Raw genomic sequence first — 23930 nt, forward strand, 5'->3', positions numbered from 1 at the left:
CTTTATGTTCCAATGATCCTTATGTGAGCAATAAGTGGCTATAATGACAACAGTAAGAGACTTACGACAACAAGTAAATTCGCTTTAGATATCAAATTCAAAGTGTATATGCTTGTCCAATATTAGGAAGAGAAACCCAACTACCAAATAAAATTAGCCAACTCAAGAATTAGATGTATTAGCCCTCTTAAGATATATTTTGCCACTGTTATATTAGATTTGAAATGTTAATTACAACAGTAAGGAAAGTGCATGGATAGTGAGCTATTAATGTTTGAACCAATGCCAAAATTAACCCAAAATTTGGAAAAATTTACCAAAATTAAAAAAATAAAGTTTTTTGGACTTTTAGAGTGTGTTATTCAGAAAATTTCAGAACTGATTCAGTGATTTATGCAGAAAATTCCAGCAAACAAAACTTTAGATCTAGGCTAGATCCTTGATGCCCAAGTGGCCAAAATTTAGGAAAATTCAAATTTTGCAATTTTAAGTTATTTTGACCAATTTAAATGTGATTTTAGGGCTTATGATATCACTGTTATAAACTGAAAATTACAGCAGTAATAAAACAGTGAAAATTAGGTTTAGAGAGCAAACCCTAGGCCCAAGGCCTTGAAGATCCCTTGGTCAAAATTTGTTGAAACTTTGGGATCAAGTTGCCACTTGAAAAATAGATCTTTTGAAGCCCAAAATTTGCAAAACCACTAGGTATTCAATCCAGAAAAATCAAAGGTGAATTTAGGGCAGATTAGGTCTAAGGAGGGCCAATGCTAGGCTTAATAGGGCTAGTGTTGAGGGATAAGGAGGCTAGGAGGCTGACGAAAGGGGAAATGAGGAAGAAAAAGGGCAATGAAAGTCAACATTGGAGGGATAAGGGTCTACAAGGTTGGACAACTAGGGCTAGAGGCAGATTAGGGCTTGAAAAGCCCACGACTAGCCCAGAGGCAACCGTTTAGGGTGGAGGAAGGAGGCCGAGGCTTCCTGAGGCCACGGCTAGGCCAAAAATGACCTAGAAACCCCAACGCAGGGCCGAGGAGGGAAAGTCGAGGCCCCTAGGGCTTACGACCAACCCTAATCAGGGCTAAAACGCTGACGCAGAGGCTGAGGAGGGGGACGCTATCCTTGGAGAGGCCAGATGTAGGCCCGGGAGGCCTACAACTCAAAAACCCGGCTTCAGAAAATTTTTCTTCCTTCAGATCTGAAGTTTGCTACAAAATTTCCAATGGCTGACCTTGCAAAAATTTTTAGAGACTAGATCTTACCCTCAAGGGCCTAGATCTAGCTCTACTTCAGCCTCTTCTCTTGATTTCACCTGCAAAAATGGAAATAAAACACCCAAACCCCAAATATATACAAAATCTTAAAACCCCAAAACCCAAATTAGCAAAATAATTTACAAATTTAATCTACAAAATTATTCACAAAATTTACAAATATACAATGGTTTTGAAATTCAAAAAATAATTTTTTTATGGTTATTTTCTTTGATAAATGGCTAAAAACACTTTAGAAACCCCATGCACACTATAGCCTTAGCGAAGATTTAATCCACCACATAAATATTCAGGATCCAAACAAAGTTGATTCTTGCCCACAGTTTGTGAACTTGGGTTACCAAGGACTGAAGTACCTGCAAACACTATGTATTTATCTCAAGACAATCTGTTAATCATATGACGAATCAAATCACCTAAGATTAGCCCAAAACTATCAATAGAATGATTTTATCTCCATCTAATGAAAAACAAATCTTACCATTTATCAACACAACATAGGAAAGCCCGTAGTCAGTACATACCACAAATCAATGAACATGGAACACCTTGAATTGCACCCCAAAGTCTTTATTATGATAGAAAAAATAGTTCCCAGCGGGACAATAGTTTACATGAATGCTTCAACAACAATTTCGTAGCCAGAAATCAAATGGCTAGAGACTCAAATGACTCTATTTATAGATAAATCCTCGAAGTGGAAAAATAACTGCTAGTTTGCTTGATCCTTGTCAAAAAAATCTCGGCCGTCGAAAGAATACTTGATCATTTTTTAATCTTAGCCATTGAATTTTTATTTTTAAGGCATTTTCAAATTTATCATTTAATTCCATTTTTATTAGCTCAAAATTAATTATTTTGAGCTAATTTTCTCAAAAAATTGACTTTGGCTTAACCACCAAGGTCCAAAGGTCCAATTTTTCTTGAAATATCCAAAATTCCCTTGGTGGAGGACGTTCAAAAATTAATTCTTTTGATACCGACGAATTTTCCACTTGGAAAATTTAATTTTCCTAAGACATTTTAATTTGACTCTAATTAATTAATTTTCAGGCTTAGGATTTAATTTACTTTTTGTCAAAAAAATTAATTAATTAACACTTGAGAGGATTTAATATTTTTTCCACCCTCTAATATTTTAACATGTCTAAGTATGAGGGACCATGCATTAAAATATTTTTTACATAAGATTTACAATTTCAACCCTCAATGGGGGCAACTTGTTTGACTTAGACCCTCAAATTACATACCCAATCTGCGACACACTATGATCCAATAGACCAATTTATTTGTAATAAAATAATTTAGCCAACTAGCTTAAATTATTCCCAAATCACTTTTACACCAGACTCGACTAGAACACTAGGACTCACCTAAGACTTTGACGAAGAATTCCACCCTATCTTTGGGGTGAGGTTGGAGGGAAAATCTCTATCGACCATCCGTGTTTAGAAACACAAATGAATCAGTGAGATGAAAAACTTCCTAGGATGAAACTCTCACCAAAATAATAGGCTTACCTAGGTTGTTACATACATTCATAGTCTTACTAGCATCATTTACATTACATAACTTGTAGAATGGGTTTACAATGACACATGAACTGCTGATAGATGATCTGATCCCGTTGAAAAAATTGACACTTTTGCTTCCTTGGAACTTTGACAAAAATTTGTGCAACATTTGGCTCCATCTGGGGACACGTTGTCTGCCCATAATGCATATTTGATCTTACTATCCCAAGATCGTTTATTATCCCCCACAATCTTCTTAATGATGGTGATTAAATTTTTATTGCTTGATTCAGCCAGACCATTCTATTGGGGATAATAATTTGAAGAATGAGATAGAATAATACCATACTTGAAACAGAAAGAAGAAAATTCGGAAGAGCTGAAGGCTTTGGCATTGTCAGTTGTGATCTTGGCTAGAACACCAAATCGAGTAATGATGTGATTTTCAATGAAGTCCATGACAACCTTCTCAGTAGCATGCTTTGTCGGAATGACCTCAACCCACTTCGTGAAGTAATTTGTTGTAGTCAGAATCCATGAATAACCATTACTAGAATTTTGGTTAAATTTACCAATGAAATCCAACCCCCATTGTTGAAAAGGAGTTCTTGCTACGACCAACTGGAGAGGCAAGGTTGCTAATTTTTGTTTTCCTGTGAAAATATGGCATTCTTGACATTTTCTGACAAATTTATGCACATCTGAAAAAATGGTGGGCCAATAATATCCCACACGCAGAATCTTGTGGGCCGTGGTTTTTGCTGCAAAGTGCCCTCCACAAAATCCTGCATGGAACTCAGTGATAAGCTTCTTAGCTTCATCCTCATCAATGCATCTGAGTATTATCCCATACAGATTTCTCCATCCAAGGCCATCCTTTAAGATACAATATTTGGATGCCTTTAATCTGAGAGCCCTCCTCTTATGGGCTACCAAGTGATAAGGACACGTTAGATTTATCAAATAATAAATAATGTCTTTATACCACTCGATCCTTTCTAACTTCTGCAACTTAGGGGAGGTAGAAGGTTCAACTATTTCATTTTGGCAAACCATCTCTAAAGCTTTCTCATTACTTTCTGTTAAAATCCCTGACCTTTGACAAGCTTGGTTGGTCTAATCTCAAGATCATACTCTTGAATCTTGGTTACCCATCTGGCACGAGTTCCTAAGCAATCAGTTTGAGTTAATATATCTTTAATAGCTGAGTGCGAAACAAATGCAATAATCTTTGAATAGCCCACATATGTTCTAAAATGCTTAAGGGATTTGACCAATGCATAAGCCTGTTTTTCCATAATGTTGTACTTTAATTCTGAATTCTGCAACGATTTGCTCATGAAGGCAATTGGCTGCTCATGGCCATTTTTGTTCTTCTGCAATAGAACACCTGCTATAGTGTCTTTGGAAGCAAATGAAAAAATCATAAAGTCCTTTGAATAATCTGGGCTAACCAAAATAGGAGCTTTGGCTATAGCATCCTTGATATTTTGAAATCCTATTTTACCTTCCTCTTTCCAAATAAACTTTGCATCTTTCTTTAGAAGGCATTGTATGGGTTTAGCAATTTCAACATAGTTCGGAATGAATCTTCTGAGGAAATTTGTTTTACCCAGGAAGGATTGCAGGGACTTCAGATTATGAGGTAATGAATTTGCTGAATAGCCTGAACCCTTTTAGGATCAATCTTGATGCCATCCTTGGAGATGATATGACCCAATAATTTCCCTTTAGTTACTCCAAAAACAGACTTGGCTGGGTTTAATGATATACCAAATTCACGATCTTTGTCAAAAACCTGTTTTAGATGATTGATATGAGTTTTACCATCCTTAGAGAAAACAATAAGGTCATCCTGATAGATTTCAATGATTTTGCTAATTAATCCCTTGAAAGCATAATCCATAGCCCTCTGAAAAGTAGCCCTTGCATTTGTCAACCCGAAAGGCATTCTAAGATATTCAAAAGTGCCCCAAGGTGTGGTGAAGGTGGTCTTATGACAATGTTCTTCCTTAACCCAAACTTGGTTATAACTAGAAAAACCATCTAATAATGACATCATACCGAACCCTGTTATCCTTTGCAACATATTTTCCATGTTGGGCAATGGATAATTATCTTTTTTACAGGCTAAGTTAAGATTTCAGAAATCAACACATAGCCTAATAGTACCATTCTTTTTTCTAACGATGACCATGTTTGAGCACCATGAGGAATGTCGAGTTTGTTGGATGATACCTGCAACAAGCTCTGCAACTCTTTCTGAACGAGGGGGGCCAGTTTAGGATTGATTTTCCTAAGCTTTTGCTTAAAAGGTTTGGCCTCTTCATCCTTTAACAAAATTGTATGTTGAATAACATCCTTTCTGTATCCCTTGAGCTCGTCATAGGAAAAGGCCAGGACATCTTGATATTCAATGAGCAGATCAATTAAATCTTCCCTTTCTTCTTCAAAAGTTCCTTTGCCAATTTTGACCATCTTCGGATTTTCGGGAAAACCAATATTTACCTCAATGAATTGCCCGAGATCCATCTTCTTTTCATCAGTTTTTTTGGTGGCATCATTTCTATCAAAGAGCTATTCCATGGCTACCATGTTCCCAAAGGTGGGATTTACCACATCTTTCTTCTGAGCTTAGACCCTTCTTCTGTAGGACAAGATTGGAAATTTTCAAATTCGTCTAAATGATTAAGGAAACGAACAATTTGCTTTTCATCATAAAATACTTGTCAATGCTCCACATTATCCAGAACTGATGGCCTGAAGATGACTTCCATTTTGGCTTTATCCTTTATTAAATTGTCAAATAATTGGAAAGTGGAAGCGGCTACAACAAGCTCATTGACTTGACCATTTTCTTCTCTAGGAATAATATGCAGGCCAAATGCATCGCATAAATCTATGGTATCCCATACAACGTTTCTATACTTCTTGAGTCTATCACTTTTGCATGACAATATACCCTTAACCTGCTTGATGACGAGATCTGAGCCACCTTACACAGTTAGTGATTTTATTCCAAGATCCCTAGCTATTTCTAAGGCCAACAACAAAGCTTCATACTCAGCTACATTGTTAGTAGCTTCAAACTCTAGGCAGAAAGCAAATTTGAACACATGCCCCAGAGGTGAAGTTAAAACAATTTCGGCCCCTTTACCTAGTTTTGAAAAGGCACCATCAAAACTCATGTGCCACATTTGATCTTTAGATTCTATTTCATCCTTTGGCAAATCTAAAGGATCATAAAAGACAACATAATTTCCAATGCTGGACTGCATCACAACAGGCTCTTCTAAAAGGTCCTTGGGAGGGGACATTTCGTTTGAAACTTCCTTAACCTTGGCACAATCATCACATGGAACAGAGCAAGGGGGAGCTTGGTGCTCATCTCTAGGAATTTCTTTTGGGGAACCTTGATCTCCTCCGTGACCATATTATTCTAAATTGGTCTTTTGATCATTTGAGTGATAGGCACATATATTTTTATTTGGCTGATCCATTCTCCCAATTTGAAACTAGGATTAGCTTTAAGAAAATTAGAGGTCGATTCTCCTATGTCTTGGATAGATGGCTCCTCAAGCCAATCTTCATTTTCATTCTCAATATTGCCTAAGTTAAGAGTTTCAACATTACAACTATTTTCAATAACTTCCATCCAATCTTTTAAAGGCAAATGAAACTCTTTTCCGAACATATTAATTTGAGGATCAGGAGGCCTTTGCTTAGCAGGAGGATTCTTTCTTGGCCATGGGTTATTATCACCTCTAGGTTGTATGTTTAGCATCTGAATCATTCTGGACCGCATGTCACTCATTTGTTTGGTATGCTCAATGTTCATTTCTTTCTTTAATCGGGTCAATTCTTTAATTGTCTCAGATTCTTCCTCTTTAACTTCTTTTCCCTTAGACTTACTTTAGACTCTTTCAAAACCAGGAATCTCTGACTTTCCTAAGGCTTTCTTGTCTTTTCTCAATTCCTTAGCTATGCTTTGGGCAATATCTAAAGTGTTGGGATGAGCACGTCTTATCTCATACTATGTGTCTACAGGGTAAGCCTCAATATATTTTTCCAGAATTGTCTTGTCAGGATGCTTGTAATCTTGAGTCATATCCCTTAATAGTTTATTAAATCTTTGGTTAAATTCTTCAACCGTTTCATTTTTTCTTTTCTTGATAGTGTTGAATTCCTTAACCAAATACTTTCCCCCCCTCTTATCTCCATATTTATCTTTAAATGCATTAAGAAGGGATCTCAAAGAGTTGAAGGCATTGTCAACTTTGTCTTGAAACCAATCGAGAGCATCATCTTCTCGAGAAGGCACAAATAATTTCATTCGAACATCCTCGTGATTATAAGCTGTAGCATGAGCGAATCCTTGGATAAAGCAGTTGAACTTCTTTATGTCACTTTCAACATTAATAACATTGTTCCCTTAGAAGAGAGGCAACATATAGTGGATTCATTCGACAAATCATGTGGATATCCTTGAATATTGGTGAAGTTGCAAGGCTTGTAGAAGTTCCCCATGATGTCTTGATTTATAGGATGGTTGATGAAAAGCAAATGGAGATCAAGGAGAGTTTCCTGTCCGAGAAAATTTAAACGATCTCTAGAATGTAATTTGTTTAACCAGGCTCTTAGAACCTTTTCAGGGTTGGGAGTGGGGTTAACCAAGCTACCAAGATTTCTTCTAGAGTACATTCTTGTGAATGGATGAAAAAGTGGAGTCACCACCCAAAAAAGGAAACCAACCTAAATGTCCAGGTGCTAATGGTGTGAATGAACAAGATGAGAAGATTAGTGAGAGAACAAAAGATAAGGTGATGAGAAGATGAAGAATGATGCAAGAAGGGTGCCAAAAAGTGTGGCGTTGGCGGGATTAATGGAAAGATGAAAGATGATTAGAAAACTATGAGAAATTATCGTAAACCTCGGCAACAAGAAACTTGTCCTAGACAACAACACCAAAAAATGTTGTTGCTTGGATTGTATAGGCATTGCAACAATCACTTAGGGCGGGGGCTATCACTCTGATCCCCACCCACTCTGTTCTAGTTGTCTCCCAACAACACGCTATCGGGGGTAGTCCCTATGGAATGAGGTGAAGGAAAATGAGTTGGGAACCAACTTGCTTGAGAGACACGAATGAGTGGCCTAGCTACTCAGTTAAAGTTTTTTTTTTTTTTTTTTTGGTTGTGACCCAGAGGAACCCAATAGCCAACCTGACACTAGTAAACCTCTGGGGGTCTATGGCTTGCCCTCCTCTCCATAAACTGGGTCGCAACAGGGGGATTTGAACCTAGGTCTCTTGAGTTTCAATGATTCACATATCTCTGATTATCTATTGAGCTGCCCCCCGGGACAACTACTTGGTTAAAGTTAGCAAGACTTATTGTTTTAATTAGATTTAGAGATGAGACTAGTGCCTTATGGAGTCACAATTCTTGCTTATTACAAATTTAGACCAAGTAACCGGATAGACACCCGATGCTTAATATGATAAACTAACCTATATGAGATGGAATTCCTAAGAATTAGGTGTGATGCAAGGGTGTTGGTTAATTTTAGATTAAATGCTTAGTATAAGTTGAACCTATCCCTTAACTGTTTTGAGTTCCCCTTGGTTAATACAGGGGAACTCAGATTGGAACCAAAGATGTTTCCAAACAAGATTATGTGTGATCTTATTACTCAATGCCAATTATTAAGAGAAACTCAACCGGATTCACAAGATACCAATATGCCTAAGCGACTTATTATTTATGATTTAAGTGCTTTTAGTGAGTGAGCCTATTAGATGTGAAATATGAATTCTTATAGCACATAAACTCACATGTAACATCCCAAACAACGAAATAATCAACAGATCTAGCATATTAGGTGTTCTCATAAAAATACTTCAACAAGACATTGAACAAAAAGGGATCTGGAAAAATGCAACCCTTATTTCAATTAATACTTAGGAAACAAGACATGCCAAATACAAGCAAAATAATGGAGCCCCTGCCTCGGCATACATGACTACTCAATGAACAAGAAAATAAAGACACTGAAGCACAAACGTGAACCCTGGTTGGATCCACCAACAAATGTCACCATAGGGTTTTCGTCCTGGGATCAAGCTAGAACTGGCCATGCCAAGTTCTCGACAAAATAGATAGACAAGTCAGGATGATCCAATTGCCTAGCTCCTATCCCTTTTAATAGGTTCAAGGGACTCCCTAGAAATCTTATTTTATTATTTTCTCTCGAAAAACGAGGGCAAATGCTATGGGCAGATCCCATGGGAAAATACCATGGGTAGATTTCGTCCATTTTGACCTTATAAGGAAAAGGGAATATTACAAATCCTCCCGCCCAAAGATTGCTTGCCCTCAAGCGATCCACTTCTATCCACAACAAAAACATCTATATACTGATACCTGGATCCCATACAAACTAGTGCGTTATTTCATGCCTCCATGCTAAATGATCCAGAATGGATCCTTCGATACTTGGATCCCAAACAATCCCCCATCCAATTCTGCCCTCAATAGATTCACCTGGATCTTAATGCCACCTAAATCCTGGGACCTGTGGGTTATGATACCACCTCAACCCTCCATCACTGCCTGTGCCTAAGGGCCCTTGTTGTGATATGCCCTTGGCTAAGAGTATACTCCTAAGAATCATCCGATCAATAGAGTACCAACTCATAATCTCTCGCCAATCCATGTCGTGGGAAGGATAAATATCTGCACATGGAACAAATCTTCTATGCTGATGTTGCCTAATGCTCAACTTATGCTGCTCCACTCGATCACCCAACACGATCCATTTCGAGAACTCTGCGTTGCTCTCCCCAATGTATAAAGGCGGGTTGGTAGTGCTGCCAGCTTTATCTATGTACACCTGTAGAGGGATGCTCTGGAACTCCCAATCTTGCTGCCTTGTGAGGGACTTGAGTTGTTCCTCAATACTAGATAGCTTCGTTGTTGATTCAGCACATACCCCTATGAGCTCATCAATTTTCCTATTCTCCCGTAAGACAGTGTCTCGGACTGTCCATACTCTTTGCTTCAACATCATAAGATCTGTCTTGAAATGCATGATCTTTTCTTGAAAGTCCCCTACTGGCAATTCTGGTGCCCTGTTGAATTCCTTTATATCTGTCTGTACCAGATGCTCAACAATCATAGCTCCAGCTTGAATCTTTGTCCGATTCTCTAGAAATGGCTCATTCTGCATATTATATTTTTCATGTTGCCCCTTATCATTATGTTCATCATGTCAGTTTATTAATACTGGCCCCTCATTTGAGTCTCCTTGAAGTTGTTCACCTTCTCTGGTTGTCAAACATGGATGCACTGGTGGACTGTTATCTACACCTGATTGCTCATACACTTTGTGGACGTCCTCTTTGATATCTATGGACTCAATTGTACCTGAGTCTACCTACCACATCATTAGGAGGAATTACCTCCTTTCTTTCCCCATGTACATTGTCAAGTTGACTGATTATCATTAGCTTGTCCTGCATGTCTCTCTAAAAAACATTATGTTGTTGCTCACCATTTGTACTTGATTTCTCGGATCCTTTATGGGTGTTCTCCTGAAATCGGTGAACCCAACTATGGATGAATCCCTATGATTTGAAGGAGTCTCTAACTGTTCTGCGGCTTCTGCGTTTGTTGCTTCCTTATCACTTGGACATGAATGGTTAACTGCCCAAGGTCCCTTACAAATCAAACATAGTCCTCTCCTTCTTAATTCATTCTTGCTGCAAGTTTTACTACCTTTGTTCTTGCTTCCTCCGTCAATCATTTTAAGCTCCTTATTAGTCAACACCCTTATGAGCAAATTTATGCTTTACATGACCAACTTCTCGGCTAGATCATAGGCTGCTAGTGATACCATTAGTTTCTTCCTCCAAATGGACAATAGTTTGGATCTTAGTATCTTGCAGATGTTAGCATCTCCTTCTAAAAACAAGGACATAATCTTTTGCATGCTTGTTTTGATATTGTTTGGATGAGCTAATGTAATGCTGGTGTAAAAGTTCTGGGACACCTGAAAGATCAAGTCCTCACATTCCATATTCAACATGAATGTTCCAAAGCTAAACTCTACCATGAGTTCTAAGATTCCGCGCCACTTCTGAAAGGTAGGAAGCATGATGTTGTTCAACCCCTAAAGTGATTTTACTATCAACTGCAATATATCTCTCATGGTATCATTATTGTAAGGCATTAGTGGCGATATTAACGCTATGATCCTGCTGAGACAAGAAGCAATTGTGAGCCTGACCTCTTCATAAGGACGCTCCCAAAGTTTGGATTGTCCTAATCCAAACATGGATGGCTTGAGAGCCCAACTGAGTTTCTTCCATTCTAGCTTGCCCCACCCTAGACAGACATGTGTCTAATTCTTCCAACTTATGAAGGTCTATGATTGAATTTGTTTGTTGCAATTCAGAGCCAAGTGTGAAGAGCTTAGCCCCTCTAATCTGTCCTTCCTTCACTTCCCATGGATGCTTTAGCTGCATAATGGCATAAACCCTTTTTGAGAAAGGTTTGCTATTCTGATCTAAAGTGGTATCTTTCAGAAAATCCCCCCATGTTTCTTTTATTTCATCTAAAATTTTGTCCAGAAGTTTATGGGCGCTTTCTAGGGTCTCTTCAAAGCCCATCTTCCTGTATACCAAAATAGCAAAATATGCAAAAATATACAAAATTTTTTCAACCACCATTGAATCTTCCATCAACCTTTAAATTATGGTGAGAATCGTAAAAGCCCAACTTTCTTATCCTTAAACAATTACTAATTTATGGGTGTAAATGAAATTGGAGCATCTATTTATGAGTGAGGGGTACATACACTCTTTGCTTTGAACTAAGCGCATGAATGTAGAATAAGATACCATAAGAAATTGCCCCACCATAAAATTATATCCAAGTGTTCGGTTTCGTCAACGTTGAAGATACTCCTCAATTATAACTCAGTTGTGAATCGCGATTGATGAATCTATCGAGGTAGCAACCGCACGAGGTCCTAATCGGTTCCAATCTGAGTTCCCCTGTATTATCTCATATATGTGGTTGCACATAGGCCCACGGTTTTAGAGACTTCACCACAACGATATTTTGGCTTGCTCTTCCTTGATAATGAGAACTCGGATTAGTCCCCCACGTGACCCCCAATCCTAAATACCCTTCTCGGTCTCATGAAACTCGGTCCTCTAGGCATTATGGAGAATCGGCCTCCCAAAGATAGGTCTTGGCCTTAAATAATTATGGTGCCCAAGCTGCGGGGAATTCGACCTGCAGACTCAAGTTATCAATTCATAAATTCGAACTTCACCCTTGGACAGTCTCGGCGATTGTTGTGAGGCTTCACAATGTTTCTAACTTCACATAATGAATTTTGGTTGTATGTATCGCGCTCGGCCCTCGATCACCTGTGTGAAGGGTTTATGGCACCTCCCAGTTTGGTGTCCACTATTCAAGAGTTGGTGGCCCCGACACACACTTTCCTGGATGATGCATCCACACCTCTCGGCCACAAGGCCCACCTGGTTCATACAACGCCTTTGCAAAACACGTTCAAGCTCCAGGTACCAATCCTCACAGTCATAACTGCGTTCCAAGTACCGACCTCCACATCTAATGCTCTTGAGACTAAGCCACAAAGATGTCTGTGTACTCCCCTGGAACTCTTCAATGGCGGCTGATAGAATATGATGTGTTGTGCCGTATGTGGCCTCAAGAGATCAGAATTTTTGTTTGTAACCTGAAGATCGTTTCCTGTTCTCAATCCAATCACCATGACCAATTGTTAAATGGCGTGGATCTACTTCCTAACAGATCCTCTGTCCTCTGAGATGCTACGATCTTGCGGCCTGTTAGCGAAGGAATTGATCCGCAAGGAGGAACTAGATCTGCCTATCTTAGTGAAATTCAGACAATCTTTGAATGAGTCGACCTGCTGAGGATAATTTAAAACTAGATCTTATCTCCCCTTGGTAATACTTGATGTGGTTCTTTCTGCCACAAACACTAGTGCCTCAAATCGATCGCCTCAAAAGATTGTACACAGTCACCCACTCGGCTACCAGTAAGAAGAATAGTTTTGCCTTCTGCAATTCAATGTATCATGCAATGGTCAAAGATAAACTCTCCCTATGATGAAAAGATGACGCAAATGTAGTAATGTTTTATGGGCTCTCGTACTATCAGAATCCAACACTGTTGCAAATGGCCTCACGACCCTGCGATGTGATCCTCACAGTTTTGACTTTAATTTGATCGTTTGTTGACTCCTTCCAGTGCTTCCACGGTGGCCGAATCTACTGTAGAATCCTTAACTCCTCGGTTGTGGCTCTGATTTAGCGACCTTCCGCTTGGTGGTGGTCTTGCAACCCTTATGTTTTTCACCGATGACAGATGGGTCCCCAAAATCTACTGTGCCTTGCCACTGTTAGTAACGGTGATATTTTGTCTACGTTAGGATCTCCATGAGGCGTTTATATATATATATATATATATATATCTATCCAGTTTTCTCCTTAGGTGCGTGACCTTGATCAACCCACGACTGCGATCAATCCTTGTGTGCTATTTGGATTTATGCAAGGGTTTTCGGCCTCCCACAGGCTGCTGCAACTTGGTGTACAAATCACTTGGCTTGGCCCAATGTGATCATAATGGGTCCGCTTAGATAAGTTGTTATGTACCTGCAGAAAAACTCAAAACCAATGCCCTCAACCCAAAAAAACTGATAGATGCGAAACTCCCGGAAAAATGATTTTTTTGTTTTTGTTTTTTGTTTTTCGTGAAACCTTTTGCCCCAATATATATATATATATATATATATATATATATATATATATATATTTTTTCTCCTTAGGTGCATGACCTTGATCAACCCACAACTGCGATCAATCTTTGTGTGCTATTTCGATTTATGCAAGCGTTTTTGGCCTCCCACAGGTTGTTGCAATTTGGTGTACAGATCACTTGGCCTTACCCAATGTGATCATAATGGGTCCGCTCAGATAAGTTGTTATGTACCTGCAGAAAAACTCAAAACCAATGCCCTCAAACCCAAAAAAAACTAATAGATGTGAAACTCCTGGATTTTTTTTTTAATTAATTAATTTATTTTCGTGAAACCTTTTGCCCCATTATCAATATATATATATATATATATATATATTCAGTTTTCTCCTTAGGTGCATGATTTTGATCAACCCATGACCGCGATCAATCCTTGTGTGCTATTTGGATTTATGCAAGGGTTTTCGGCCTCCCACAGGCTGCTGCAACTTGGTGTACAAATCACTTGGCCTGGCCCAATGTGATCATAATGGGTTTGCTTAGATAAGTTGTTATGTACTTGCAGAAAAACTCAAAACCAATGCCCTCAAACCCAAAAAAAACTGATAGATGCGAAACTCTTGGAAAAATGTTTTTTTGTTTCGTTTTGTTTTTGTTTTTGTTTTTTCGTGAAGCCTTTTGCCCCAATATGGATCTAGATTCGTTCCTCTGAATTGGCAGGTAGGAAAACTTCCAAAAGGGACCAACTAGGGTGATATTAAATATCACCGAAGATGGATATGCTGGCTAGGGTGAGAGTAAATCCCATCGAAGTTCCCTGCATAGAACCCTCAGGCTGGCAGGATGCACAACTCTGATACCACTGTAAGATCCCAAACAACGAAATAATCAACAAATCTGGCACATTTAGGTGTTCTCAAAAAAAAAAAAAACAAGACACTGAACACAAAGGGATCTGGAAAAATGCAGCCCTTGTTTCAATTAATACTTGGGAAACGAGACATGCCCAAATACAAGCAAAATAATGGAGCCCCTACCTCAGCATACACGACTGCTCAATGAACAAGAAAATAAAGACACTGAAGCACAAACGTGAACCCTAGTTGGATCCACCAACAAATGTCACCACAAGGTTTTTGTCCCGGGATCAAGCTAGAACTAACCATGCCAAGTACTCGACAAAACACAAATAGATAGACAAGTCAGAATGATCCAAATGTCTAGCTCCTATCCCGTTTAATAGGTTCGAGGGACTCTCTAGAAACCTTATTTTATTATTTTTCCCTCGAAAAACGAGGTCAAATACTATGGGTAGATCCCATGGGCAAATACCATGGTAAATACCATGGGTAGATTCCGTCCATTTTGACCTTATCAGGAAAAGAAAATATTACATCACAAGACAAACACAACGTTAGCCACTTCCACAATGTAAATGCTAGGAACAAGTAACAACAAAATATAGAATTATGAAAACACTTACGCACTTTATGTTCCAATGATCCTCATGTGAGCAATAAGTGACTGTAATGAAAACAGTAAGAGACTTGCGACAACAAGTAAATTTGCTTTAGATATCAAATTCAAAGTGTATATGCTTGCCCAATGTCATAAAGAGAAATCCAACTACCAAATAAAATTAGCCAAATTAAGAATCAGATGTATTAGCCCTCTTGATATATTTTGCCACTGTTTTATCAGATCTGAAATGTTAATTACAGCAGTAAGGAAAGTGCATGAACAGTGAGCTATTAATGCTTGAACAAATGCCAAAATTAAGCCAAAACATGGAAAAAATTACCAAAATTGAAAAATCAAGTTTTTAAGCCTTTTAGAGTGTGTTGTTCAGAAAATTTCAGAACTGATTTAGTGATTTATTCAGAATATTCCAGCAAACAAAACTTTATATCTAGGCTAGACCCTGATGCCGAAGTGGCCAAAATTTAGGAAAATTCAAATTTTGCAATTTTAAGTTATTTTGTTCAATTTAAATGTGATTTTAGAGCTTATAATATCACTGTTATATACTAAAACTTACAACAATAATAAAACCGTGAAAATTAGGGTTTAGAGATCATACCCTATGCCCAAGGCCTTGAAGATCCCTTGGTCAAAATTCGCTGAAACTTTGGGATCAAGTTTCCACCTAAAAAATAGATCTTTTGAGGCCCAAAATCCGCAAAACCACCAAGTATTCAGTCTAGAAAAATCAGAGGTGAATTTAGGGTAGATTAGGGCCAAGGAGGGCCAACGCTGGGCCTAATAGGGCTAGTGTTGAGGGATAAGGAGGTTGAGGAAAGGGGAAATGAGGAAGAAAAAGGCCAAGGAAAGTCAACAATGAAGGGATAAGGGCCTACAAGGCTGGACGACTAAGGTTAGAGGGAAAAATAGGGCTTGAAAAGCCCACGCCTACACCAAAGGCAGTTGTCTAGGGTGGAGGAAGGAGGCCGAGGCTTCCTGAGGCCACAAATAGGCCAAAAACGACCTACAAACCCCAGCACAGGGCCAAGGAGGGAAGGCCGAGGCCCCTAGGGCTTACGGCCAACCCTAATCAGGGCTAAAAGGATGATGCAAAAGTTTTTAAGGCTGGCGCAAAGGCTGAGAAGGGGGGCGTTGGCATTGGAGAGGCCATATCTAGGCCCGAGAGGCCTAAAACTCAAAAACTCGGCTTCAGAAAATTTTCTTCCTTCAGATCTGAAATTTGCTGCAAAATTTCCAATCCCTGACCCTGCAAAAAATTGTAGAGACTAGTTCTTACCATCAAGGGCCTAGATCTAACTCTACTTCAACCTCTTTTCTTGATTTCACCTGCAGAAATGGAAATAAAATACCCAAACCTCAAATATATACAAAATCTTATAACCCCAAAACCCAAATTAGCAAAATATTTTACAAATTTAATCTACAAAATTATTCACAAAATTTACAAATACACAAGGGTTTTGAAAATTGAATTTTTTGAGAAATAAATTTTTATGGTTATTTTCTTTGATAAATGACTAAAAAACACTTTAGAAACCCCATGCACACTATAGCCTTAGTGAAGATTTAATCCATCACATAAATATTCAGGATCCAAACAAAGTTGATTCTTGCCCACAGTTTGTGAACTTGGATACCAATGAATAAAGTACCTGCAAACACTATGTATTTATCTCAAGACTAGATCTTACCATCCAGGGCCTAGATCTAACTTTACTTCAGCCTCTTCTCTTGATTTCACCTGCAAAAATGGAAATAAAACACCCAAACCCCAAATATATACAAAATCTTAAAACCCCAAAACCCAAATTAGTAAAATATTTTACAAATTTAATCTACAAAATTATTCACAAAATTTACAAATATAAAAGGGTTTTGAAAATTGAATTTTTTGAGAAATAATTTTTTATGGTTATTTTCTTTGATAAATGACTAAAAAACACTTTAGAAACCCCATGCACATTATAGCATTAGTGAAGATTTAATTCACCACATAAATATTCAGGATCCAAACAAAGTTGATTCTTGCCCACAGTTTGTGAACTTGGATACCAAGCACTGAAGTACCTGCAAACACTATGTATTTATCTCAAGACTAGATCTTACCATCAAGGGCCTAGATCTAACTCTACTTCAGCCTCTTCTCTTGATTTCATCTGCATAAATGGAAATAAAACACCCAAACCCCAAATATATACAAAATCTTAAAGCCCCAAAACCCAAATTATCAAAATATTTTACAAATTTAATCTACAAAATTATTGACAAAATTTACAAATATACAAGGGTTTTGAAAATTGAATTTTTTGAGAAATAATTTTTTATGGTTATTTTCTTTGATAAATGACTAAAAAACACTTTAGAAACCCCCTGCACACTATAGCCTTAGTGAAGATTTAATCCACCACATAAATATTCAGGATCCAAACAAAGTTGATTCTTGCCCACAATTTGTGAACTTGGATACCAAGGACTGAAGTATCTGCAAACATTGTATTTATCTCAAGACAATCTGTTAATCATATGGCGAATCAAATCACCTAAGATTAGCCCAAAACTATCAATAGAATGACTTTATCTTCATCTAATGAAAAACAAATCTTACCATTTATCAACACAACATAGGAAAGTCCGTAGTCAATGCATACCACAAATCAATGAACATGGAACACCTTGAATTGCACCCCAAAGCCTTTATTATGATAGAAAAAATAGTTCCCAGTGGGACAATAGTTTACATGAATGCTTCATCAACAATTTCGTAACTAGAAATGAGATGGCTAGAGACTCAAATGACTTTAATGTATAGATAAATCCTCCATGTGGAAAAATAAAGGCTAGTTTGCTTGATCATTGTCAAAATAATCTCAACTGTCAAAAAATACTTGATCATCTTTTAATCTTAGCCGTTGAATTTTTATTTTTGAGGAATTTTCGAATTTATCATTTAATTCCATTTTTATTAGCTCAAAATTAATTATTCTGAGCTAATTTCCTCAAAAAATTGACTTTGACTTAACCACCAAAGTCCAAGGGTCCATTTTTCTTGAAATATCCAAAATTTCCTTGGTGGAGGGCCTCCAAAAATTAATTCTTTTGATATCCACGAATTTTCCACTTGGAGTATTTAATTTTTCTAGGACATTTTAATTTGGCTCTAGTTAATTAATTTTCAGGCTTAGGATTTAATTTACTTTTTGTCAGAAAAATTAATTAATTAACACTTGAGGGGATTTGTTATTTTTTTCACCCTCTAATATTTTAACCATGGTGTCTAAGTATGAGAGACCATGCATTAAGATATGTTTTACATAAGATTTACAATTTCAACCCTTAAAGAGGGACTGCTTGTTCGGCTTAGACCCTCAAATTACATACCCAATCTACGACACAATATTATTTAGTAGACCAAGTGATTTGTAATAAAATAATTTATTCAACTAGCTTAAATTATTCCCAAATCACTTTTACATACGACTCGACTAGAACACTAAGATCCACCTAAGACTTTGACGAACAATTCCACGCTAGTTTTAGGGTGAAGTTGGACGGAAAAACTCTGCCGACCATCCGTGTTTAGAAACACAAATAAATCAGTGAGACGAAAAACCTCCTAGGATGAAACTCTCACCAAAATAATAGGCTTTCCTAGGTTGTTACATATATTCACGGTCTTACTACCATCATTTATATTATATAACTTGCAGAATGGGTTTACAATGACACATGAACCACTGATAGATAATCCGATCCCGTTGAAAAAATTGGCACTTCTGCTTCCTTGGAACTTTGACAAAAATTGTGCAACAGGGGTCATTGAACTAACTTAGGGAAAATCCTTTGGTTAAGCTGCAGGTATGGATGTAATGCCAGTTCTGTGATTCCCACACCTCTTGAATCCAGTTTCGGATGATTGAATTAAGGGGCACTGGCCCTGCAAGTTATCCTAGGATGGAGCCTGCTCTGGACAAATTATATAAACTATCATATCCAGAATCCCTAAATTAAATATTAGGGGGAAGGTCATCACCTTGTGATACACCTTCGGAACAAGTTTGCAGGGTACTTTCATCATCATCACTACTCTCTAGGACAGTAGCAGAGGCAACAATGACAAAGACTTTTTCAGGTGAGGCCATGTTGCCTCCCCTGTGATCGAAAGGCCACAGCCAGACAGGCTAGTCAGGGTGCAGTTAATTCAAAAAAACTGCACAATAATGCAGCAATCATGCTGCAATAACCCCCAGGATCATGATTCTTCAGGCCATGGTTCAAACTCTCACAACCCTAGCTTCTCTCCCCTATGAAAAATCAAAACCTTTTTCCATTGTTGCTATTGATCACACATCTATGACTGGTGAGTATATGGCTGGATCCCAAAAGGCAGATTATCAGAGATCTCCTATTTCTCCTCTTTTTCCTCAAGGTACTGAGTCAAGAATTCTATTGCGGTGAAAGAAACCAAAATGAATGATAATTTAATCCAATATTCTCCTTCACACAATGGTGGTTCCTGTGAAGGCCAAAAATACAATCATGAAAGTATCCCATATACCACTGCACATTCACATGAGATCTCTATATGCATTCGATCTTTATCTAGTGGCAGTCCTATATCTTTCACATCACTCACAGACTTATATGATTCCTGATATTTCCATTCAGCAGAGGATGCAGCTGACCCAGCTGGAAATTGTTACGGTGACAATAAGCAGCCAGCAAATTTCAAGATTTCAGAGGAGATAGCAACAGCACATTTGAGGGCTAAAGGTGATGATCCTGCAAATATGGAAGAAGTCTATGGGAATCATAACCTTCCATCTAATTCAGAGTGGAGTCCAGAGTCAGAGATCCCTCAAGGTGATATAAAATGTTTGCTCATTGAATGTGCAAAAGCTATTGCAGATAACCGTAATGCAGATAAGTTGATTGCAGAGTTGAGACAAGCTGTTTCTATATTTGGGGATCCAATGCAAAGGTTAGGTGCATATATGTTAGAAGCTCTTGTAGCAAGGTTGCAGTTTTCAGGAGGACATATTTGCAAAACCTTAAAATGCAAGGAGCCTACCAGTGCCGAACTCCTCTCTTACATGCAAATTTTCTACAAAATTTGTCCTTATTTCAAATTTGGGCATATGTCTGCGAATGCTGTCATTGTAGAAGCTCTTAATGACAAAGACAGGGTGCACATAATTGATTTTCAGATTGCTCTAGGTACCCAGTGGGTACCAGTGATTCAAGCATTTGCAGCGAGACAAGGTGGCTCACCTCATGTTCGCATTACTGGTGTGGATGATCCTGTATCAGAGTTTGCTCGGGGTCAAGGATTACAATTGGTTGGCCAAAGATTATCAAAGCTTGCTGAAACTTGTCAGGTTCCTTTCGAATTTCATGCTTTGCCTGTGTATGCATCTGACGTTCATGCTGATATGCTTGATATTCGACCTGGGGAAGCATTGGCTGTAAATTTTCATTTAGTGCTCCATCATATACCTGATGAAAGTGTGAGTACAAATAACCATCGAGACCGGCTTATAAGAATGGTGAAAGGCTTTGCTCCAAGTGTGGTAACGTTGGTGGAGCAAGAAGCTAATACTAATACTGCACGTTTCTTTCCAAGATTCATGGAGACTTTAAGTTATTATACAGCTATGTTTGAATCTTTGGATTTAACTCTGCCAAGGGAAAGCAAAGAGCGTGTCAGTGTGGAGCAGCACTGTCTAGCACGTGATGTTGTGAATATTATTGCATGTGAAGGTGCTGAAAGGGTGGAAAGGCATGAACTTTTTGGCAAGTGGAGGTCCCGTTTGACTATGGCTGGCTTTAAATCTCACGCTCTAAGCTCACGTGTTAATGCCACTATCAAGGTTGCCTTGGAGTCTTATAATCAGAATTACAGGGTGGTAGAAAAGGATGATGTTCTTTATCTGGGTTGGTTAGGCAGGGACTTGTATGTGTCTTCTGCATGGAAGTAATGTGTTAACATAGCCTCTCCTAGTGAAGGTAAGTATCTGTCATGTGACTTGGGCTTAACTTATTGAAAACATTTAGCAGTGCATGTCATCTTTCATCGATAGACATGTATGTATGAAAAGAGTTGCTTAGCCACAAGATTATCAAAGCTGTTATGGCTGAATTCCAAAATTGTAATTAAAGTTATTTGCAAGATATGTATTTGGGATTTACCAAAACTGAAAATTTCTGCGCATGATTTTATTAATTAATCAATTTTCTCGTTTCAAGAACTGAAACATATACCTGAGAAAACAGATTGCTTAACTAAAAATTAGTGGCCAAACAGCAGTATTGTTCGGAATGCTTGTGCAGTGGATAGAAAATATTTGTCTCAACATCTTGGTTAGATATTTCAATCATGAGAAAATGTACACTAATGGGTTACTTGTCAGCATCTGCATGAAACTTGATCAAATTCAGAGTTTCTGGTAACACTTAGAACTTTAATTGTCTCATTTAGTATATTTTTTTGGAAGAAAGTTGAAATTCACTCAATGTTAAACGCCAGGGAGTAAATTTGCGAGGTTCAGAAAGCATAATTGCCATGATTGAACCGAATCGGCCAGGCAAATTTATTTTATAAAAATCGCAAAAAACTTGTTAAAGGAGTTTTTTTTTTTTTTTTTAAACTTAAACACACAAACTTGACATTTAATTTGACTCATCTTTAGTCGAATTTGAAGTTATAAAGAATTTTGATTTTTAAAACAATGTGAAGTTATAACCAAATTTGCGTAATTCGCTTAATTCTCTTTGCTGAATTTAATGGCAATTTCTATGGTGCTAGCAGTTAGAACCTTGGTCACACTGTATTTGGCCTTTGTTTCCTTTTTTTTTAATTGAAATTGGCAGAATCTCAATGACTACAATTATTACGATTTTTGTTGAGCTAGCAGTTAGAAGCTTAGTCATACTGTAATCGGGTGTTAAGGGAAAAAATTGAAATTCGTAGACCTCAAAGATTGCAATCATTAAGATTCTTGTTTTGGGGCTAAAAAATAAATTTAGAGAAAACAATACGCTGATCTTGTACACATAGATATATAGATCTGTTTTTCCAACATATGATGTAATATCTGAATTCAAGTTTCTGTGATCCATATAAACAATACGCTGATCTTGTACACATAGATATATAGATCTGTTTTTCCAACATATGATGTAATATCTGAATTCAAATTTCTGTGATCCATATTATGAATGTTGAGAGATCTTTCAGTAAAAATCACATAAAGAAACTATAAATCGACGCGTTTTGAATCATCTAGTGTGGTTTATCTTTAAAACAAGATCTCTCAACATTCAATATATGATATTTTAAGTTTTAGCAGGCTCTTTGACAGATGCTTTGTTTAATGAAATCAAGTTCTCAGAGATGTCATTTTATTTGACGTTTTTTCTGAATCAAATTTGAAATTAAGAAATGCTTTTTCCGTAAAGTGAAATTATAGCAAGTAATACACAGACGTTTAATGGGTTTGATTAGATGTTTTATGATGGAGTTCATTGTGAGGTCTTTGTTTCTAATCTGGTTGTGGTTTGAGTTTCTAAGTGGGTTGGTTCGATCAGTTTAAATAGATGTTACATGATGGAGTTCACTGAGGTTTTTGTTTCTAATCTGGTTGAAGTATGAGCTTGTTTGAGTGTGGTTTACCAGGCAATATTGTGGCTTGATGTTGGGTTGTCCTCCATCCAGATGTTCCAGGAAAGATAGAGAATCCCATGTGGTTTTCCTTTGTACATATCAATGGAGTTTGTGCGAGAAACGAGTCTCTATATATTACCCAAAAAAAATTATGTTTTAAAACTTAATATAATCCAAAAATACAAATTTTAAAAATACGTTAAAACATCACATTGCACTCTATATATATTACTGACTGACTCTGTTATTGTGCTGATTGTAGAAGTTTTGAACAAGTTTGTGAAGATGCATTATTAGGAATCCACTGCTCTATGATATATTTGAATGTTTAAACTTCTGTTCAAATATTGTTCTGATCTTTAATACATTATGCTTAGAAATTTGATGCCAATGTGAAATGGCTTTTTTTTTTGAAAATTAAATTCTAGTTTGTTGGGTAGCAATGTCGTCAAAGATTTTGTATTGCTATCACTTTTTGACAGACTTCTTTTCTTGATCCATTTCATAAATCTCTATCCATCTTGATTCTGATGTATTAAAAATATAAAATAGACATTTTGATTGGGATTCAAATTCTAGAGTATTTTTTGGAAGTTTAATTAATAATCCTGGATTTTGTCAATTAATATTTCATGTGTATTTAATTTAGATAATAAATTTATAGTAATTAATATTGTTTATATATATATATATATATATATATATATATATATAAAAGTTGTTTAGTTTAATAGGTATTAGTAGATGTGCCATGGTGGAATTTATTATGAGATTTATTTTTAATTTGTTATAGGTTTCATTTAATTGAGTTTTGCTGGTTTATTAGTTATTATTATAACGTGAGGTTATGTTCTAATTAAATATTCTAGAAAAGATGGAAGGATTCATTAAATACACACATGAAAGTCATTTGTTTCTTGGTAGAGATTCTATTAAAATGTGGATAATAAATTCACACATGAAAGTCATTTGTTTCTTGGTAGATATTCTATTAAAATGTGGATAATAAATTCACTAAACAGATGTATTTACAAATATTGAAAAAAACTAATATTAAATACAATTGTTATTTAAATTTTGAATTTAATTCAATTAAACCTTAAAATTAAAACAAAAATTTCAAATTAAAGTTAAATGCCATTTTCAAAATATATTAAAACATTATCTATATATATATATATATATA

The 23930-nt window shown here is 37.0% G+C and overlaps 1 protein-coding gene across 2 annotated transcripts in view; it reads left to right on the plus strand.

Annotated features, from left to right (window-relative positions):
- LOC149140781 (scarecrow-like transcription factor PAT1) overlaps window positions 1–21335 on the plus strand; it is an 81145-nt gene extending 59810 nt beyond the window's left edge. The window contains exon 2 of one of the 2 annotated variants that reach the window (XM_089446207.1): window positions 19750–21335. In XM_089446207.1, the coding sequence (XP_089302333.1) occupies window positions 19872–21059 (1188 nt within the window). In that variant the 5' untranslated portion in view covers window positions 19750–19871 and the 3' untranslated portion in view covers window positions 21060–21335. The remainder of the gene's footprint in view (window positions 1–19749) is intronic. The other variant, XM_089446206.1, reaches the window with a different exon arrangement.
- Window positions 21336–23930: the final 2595 nt, after the last annotated feature.

This window comes from Pinus tabuliformis, chromosome X (assembly GCF_031772625.1).
Source record: "Pinus tabuliformis cultivar Carrire ecotype Pingquan chromosome X, CPIR1, whole genome shotgun sequence".
Classification (NCBI taxonomy): domain Eukaryota; kingdom Viridiplantae; phylum Streptophyta; class Pinopsida; order Pinales; family Pinaceae; genus Pinus; species Pinus tabuliformis.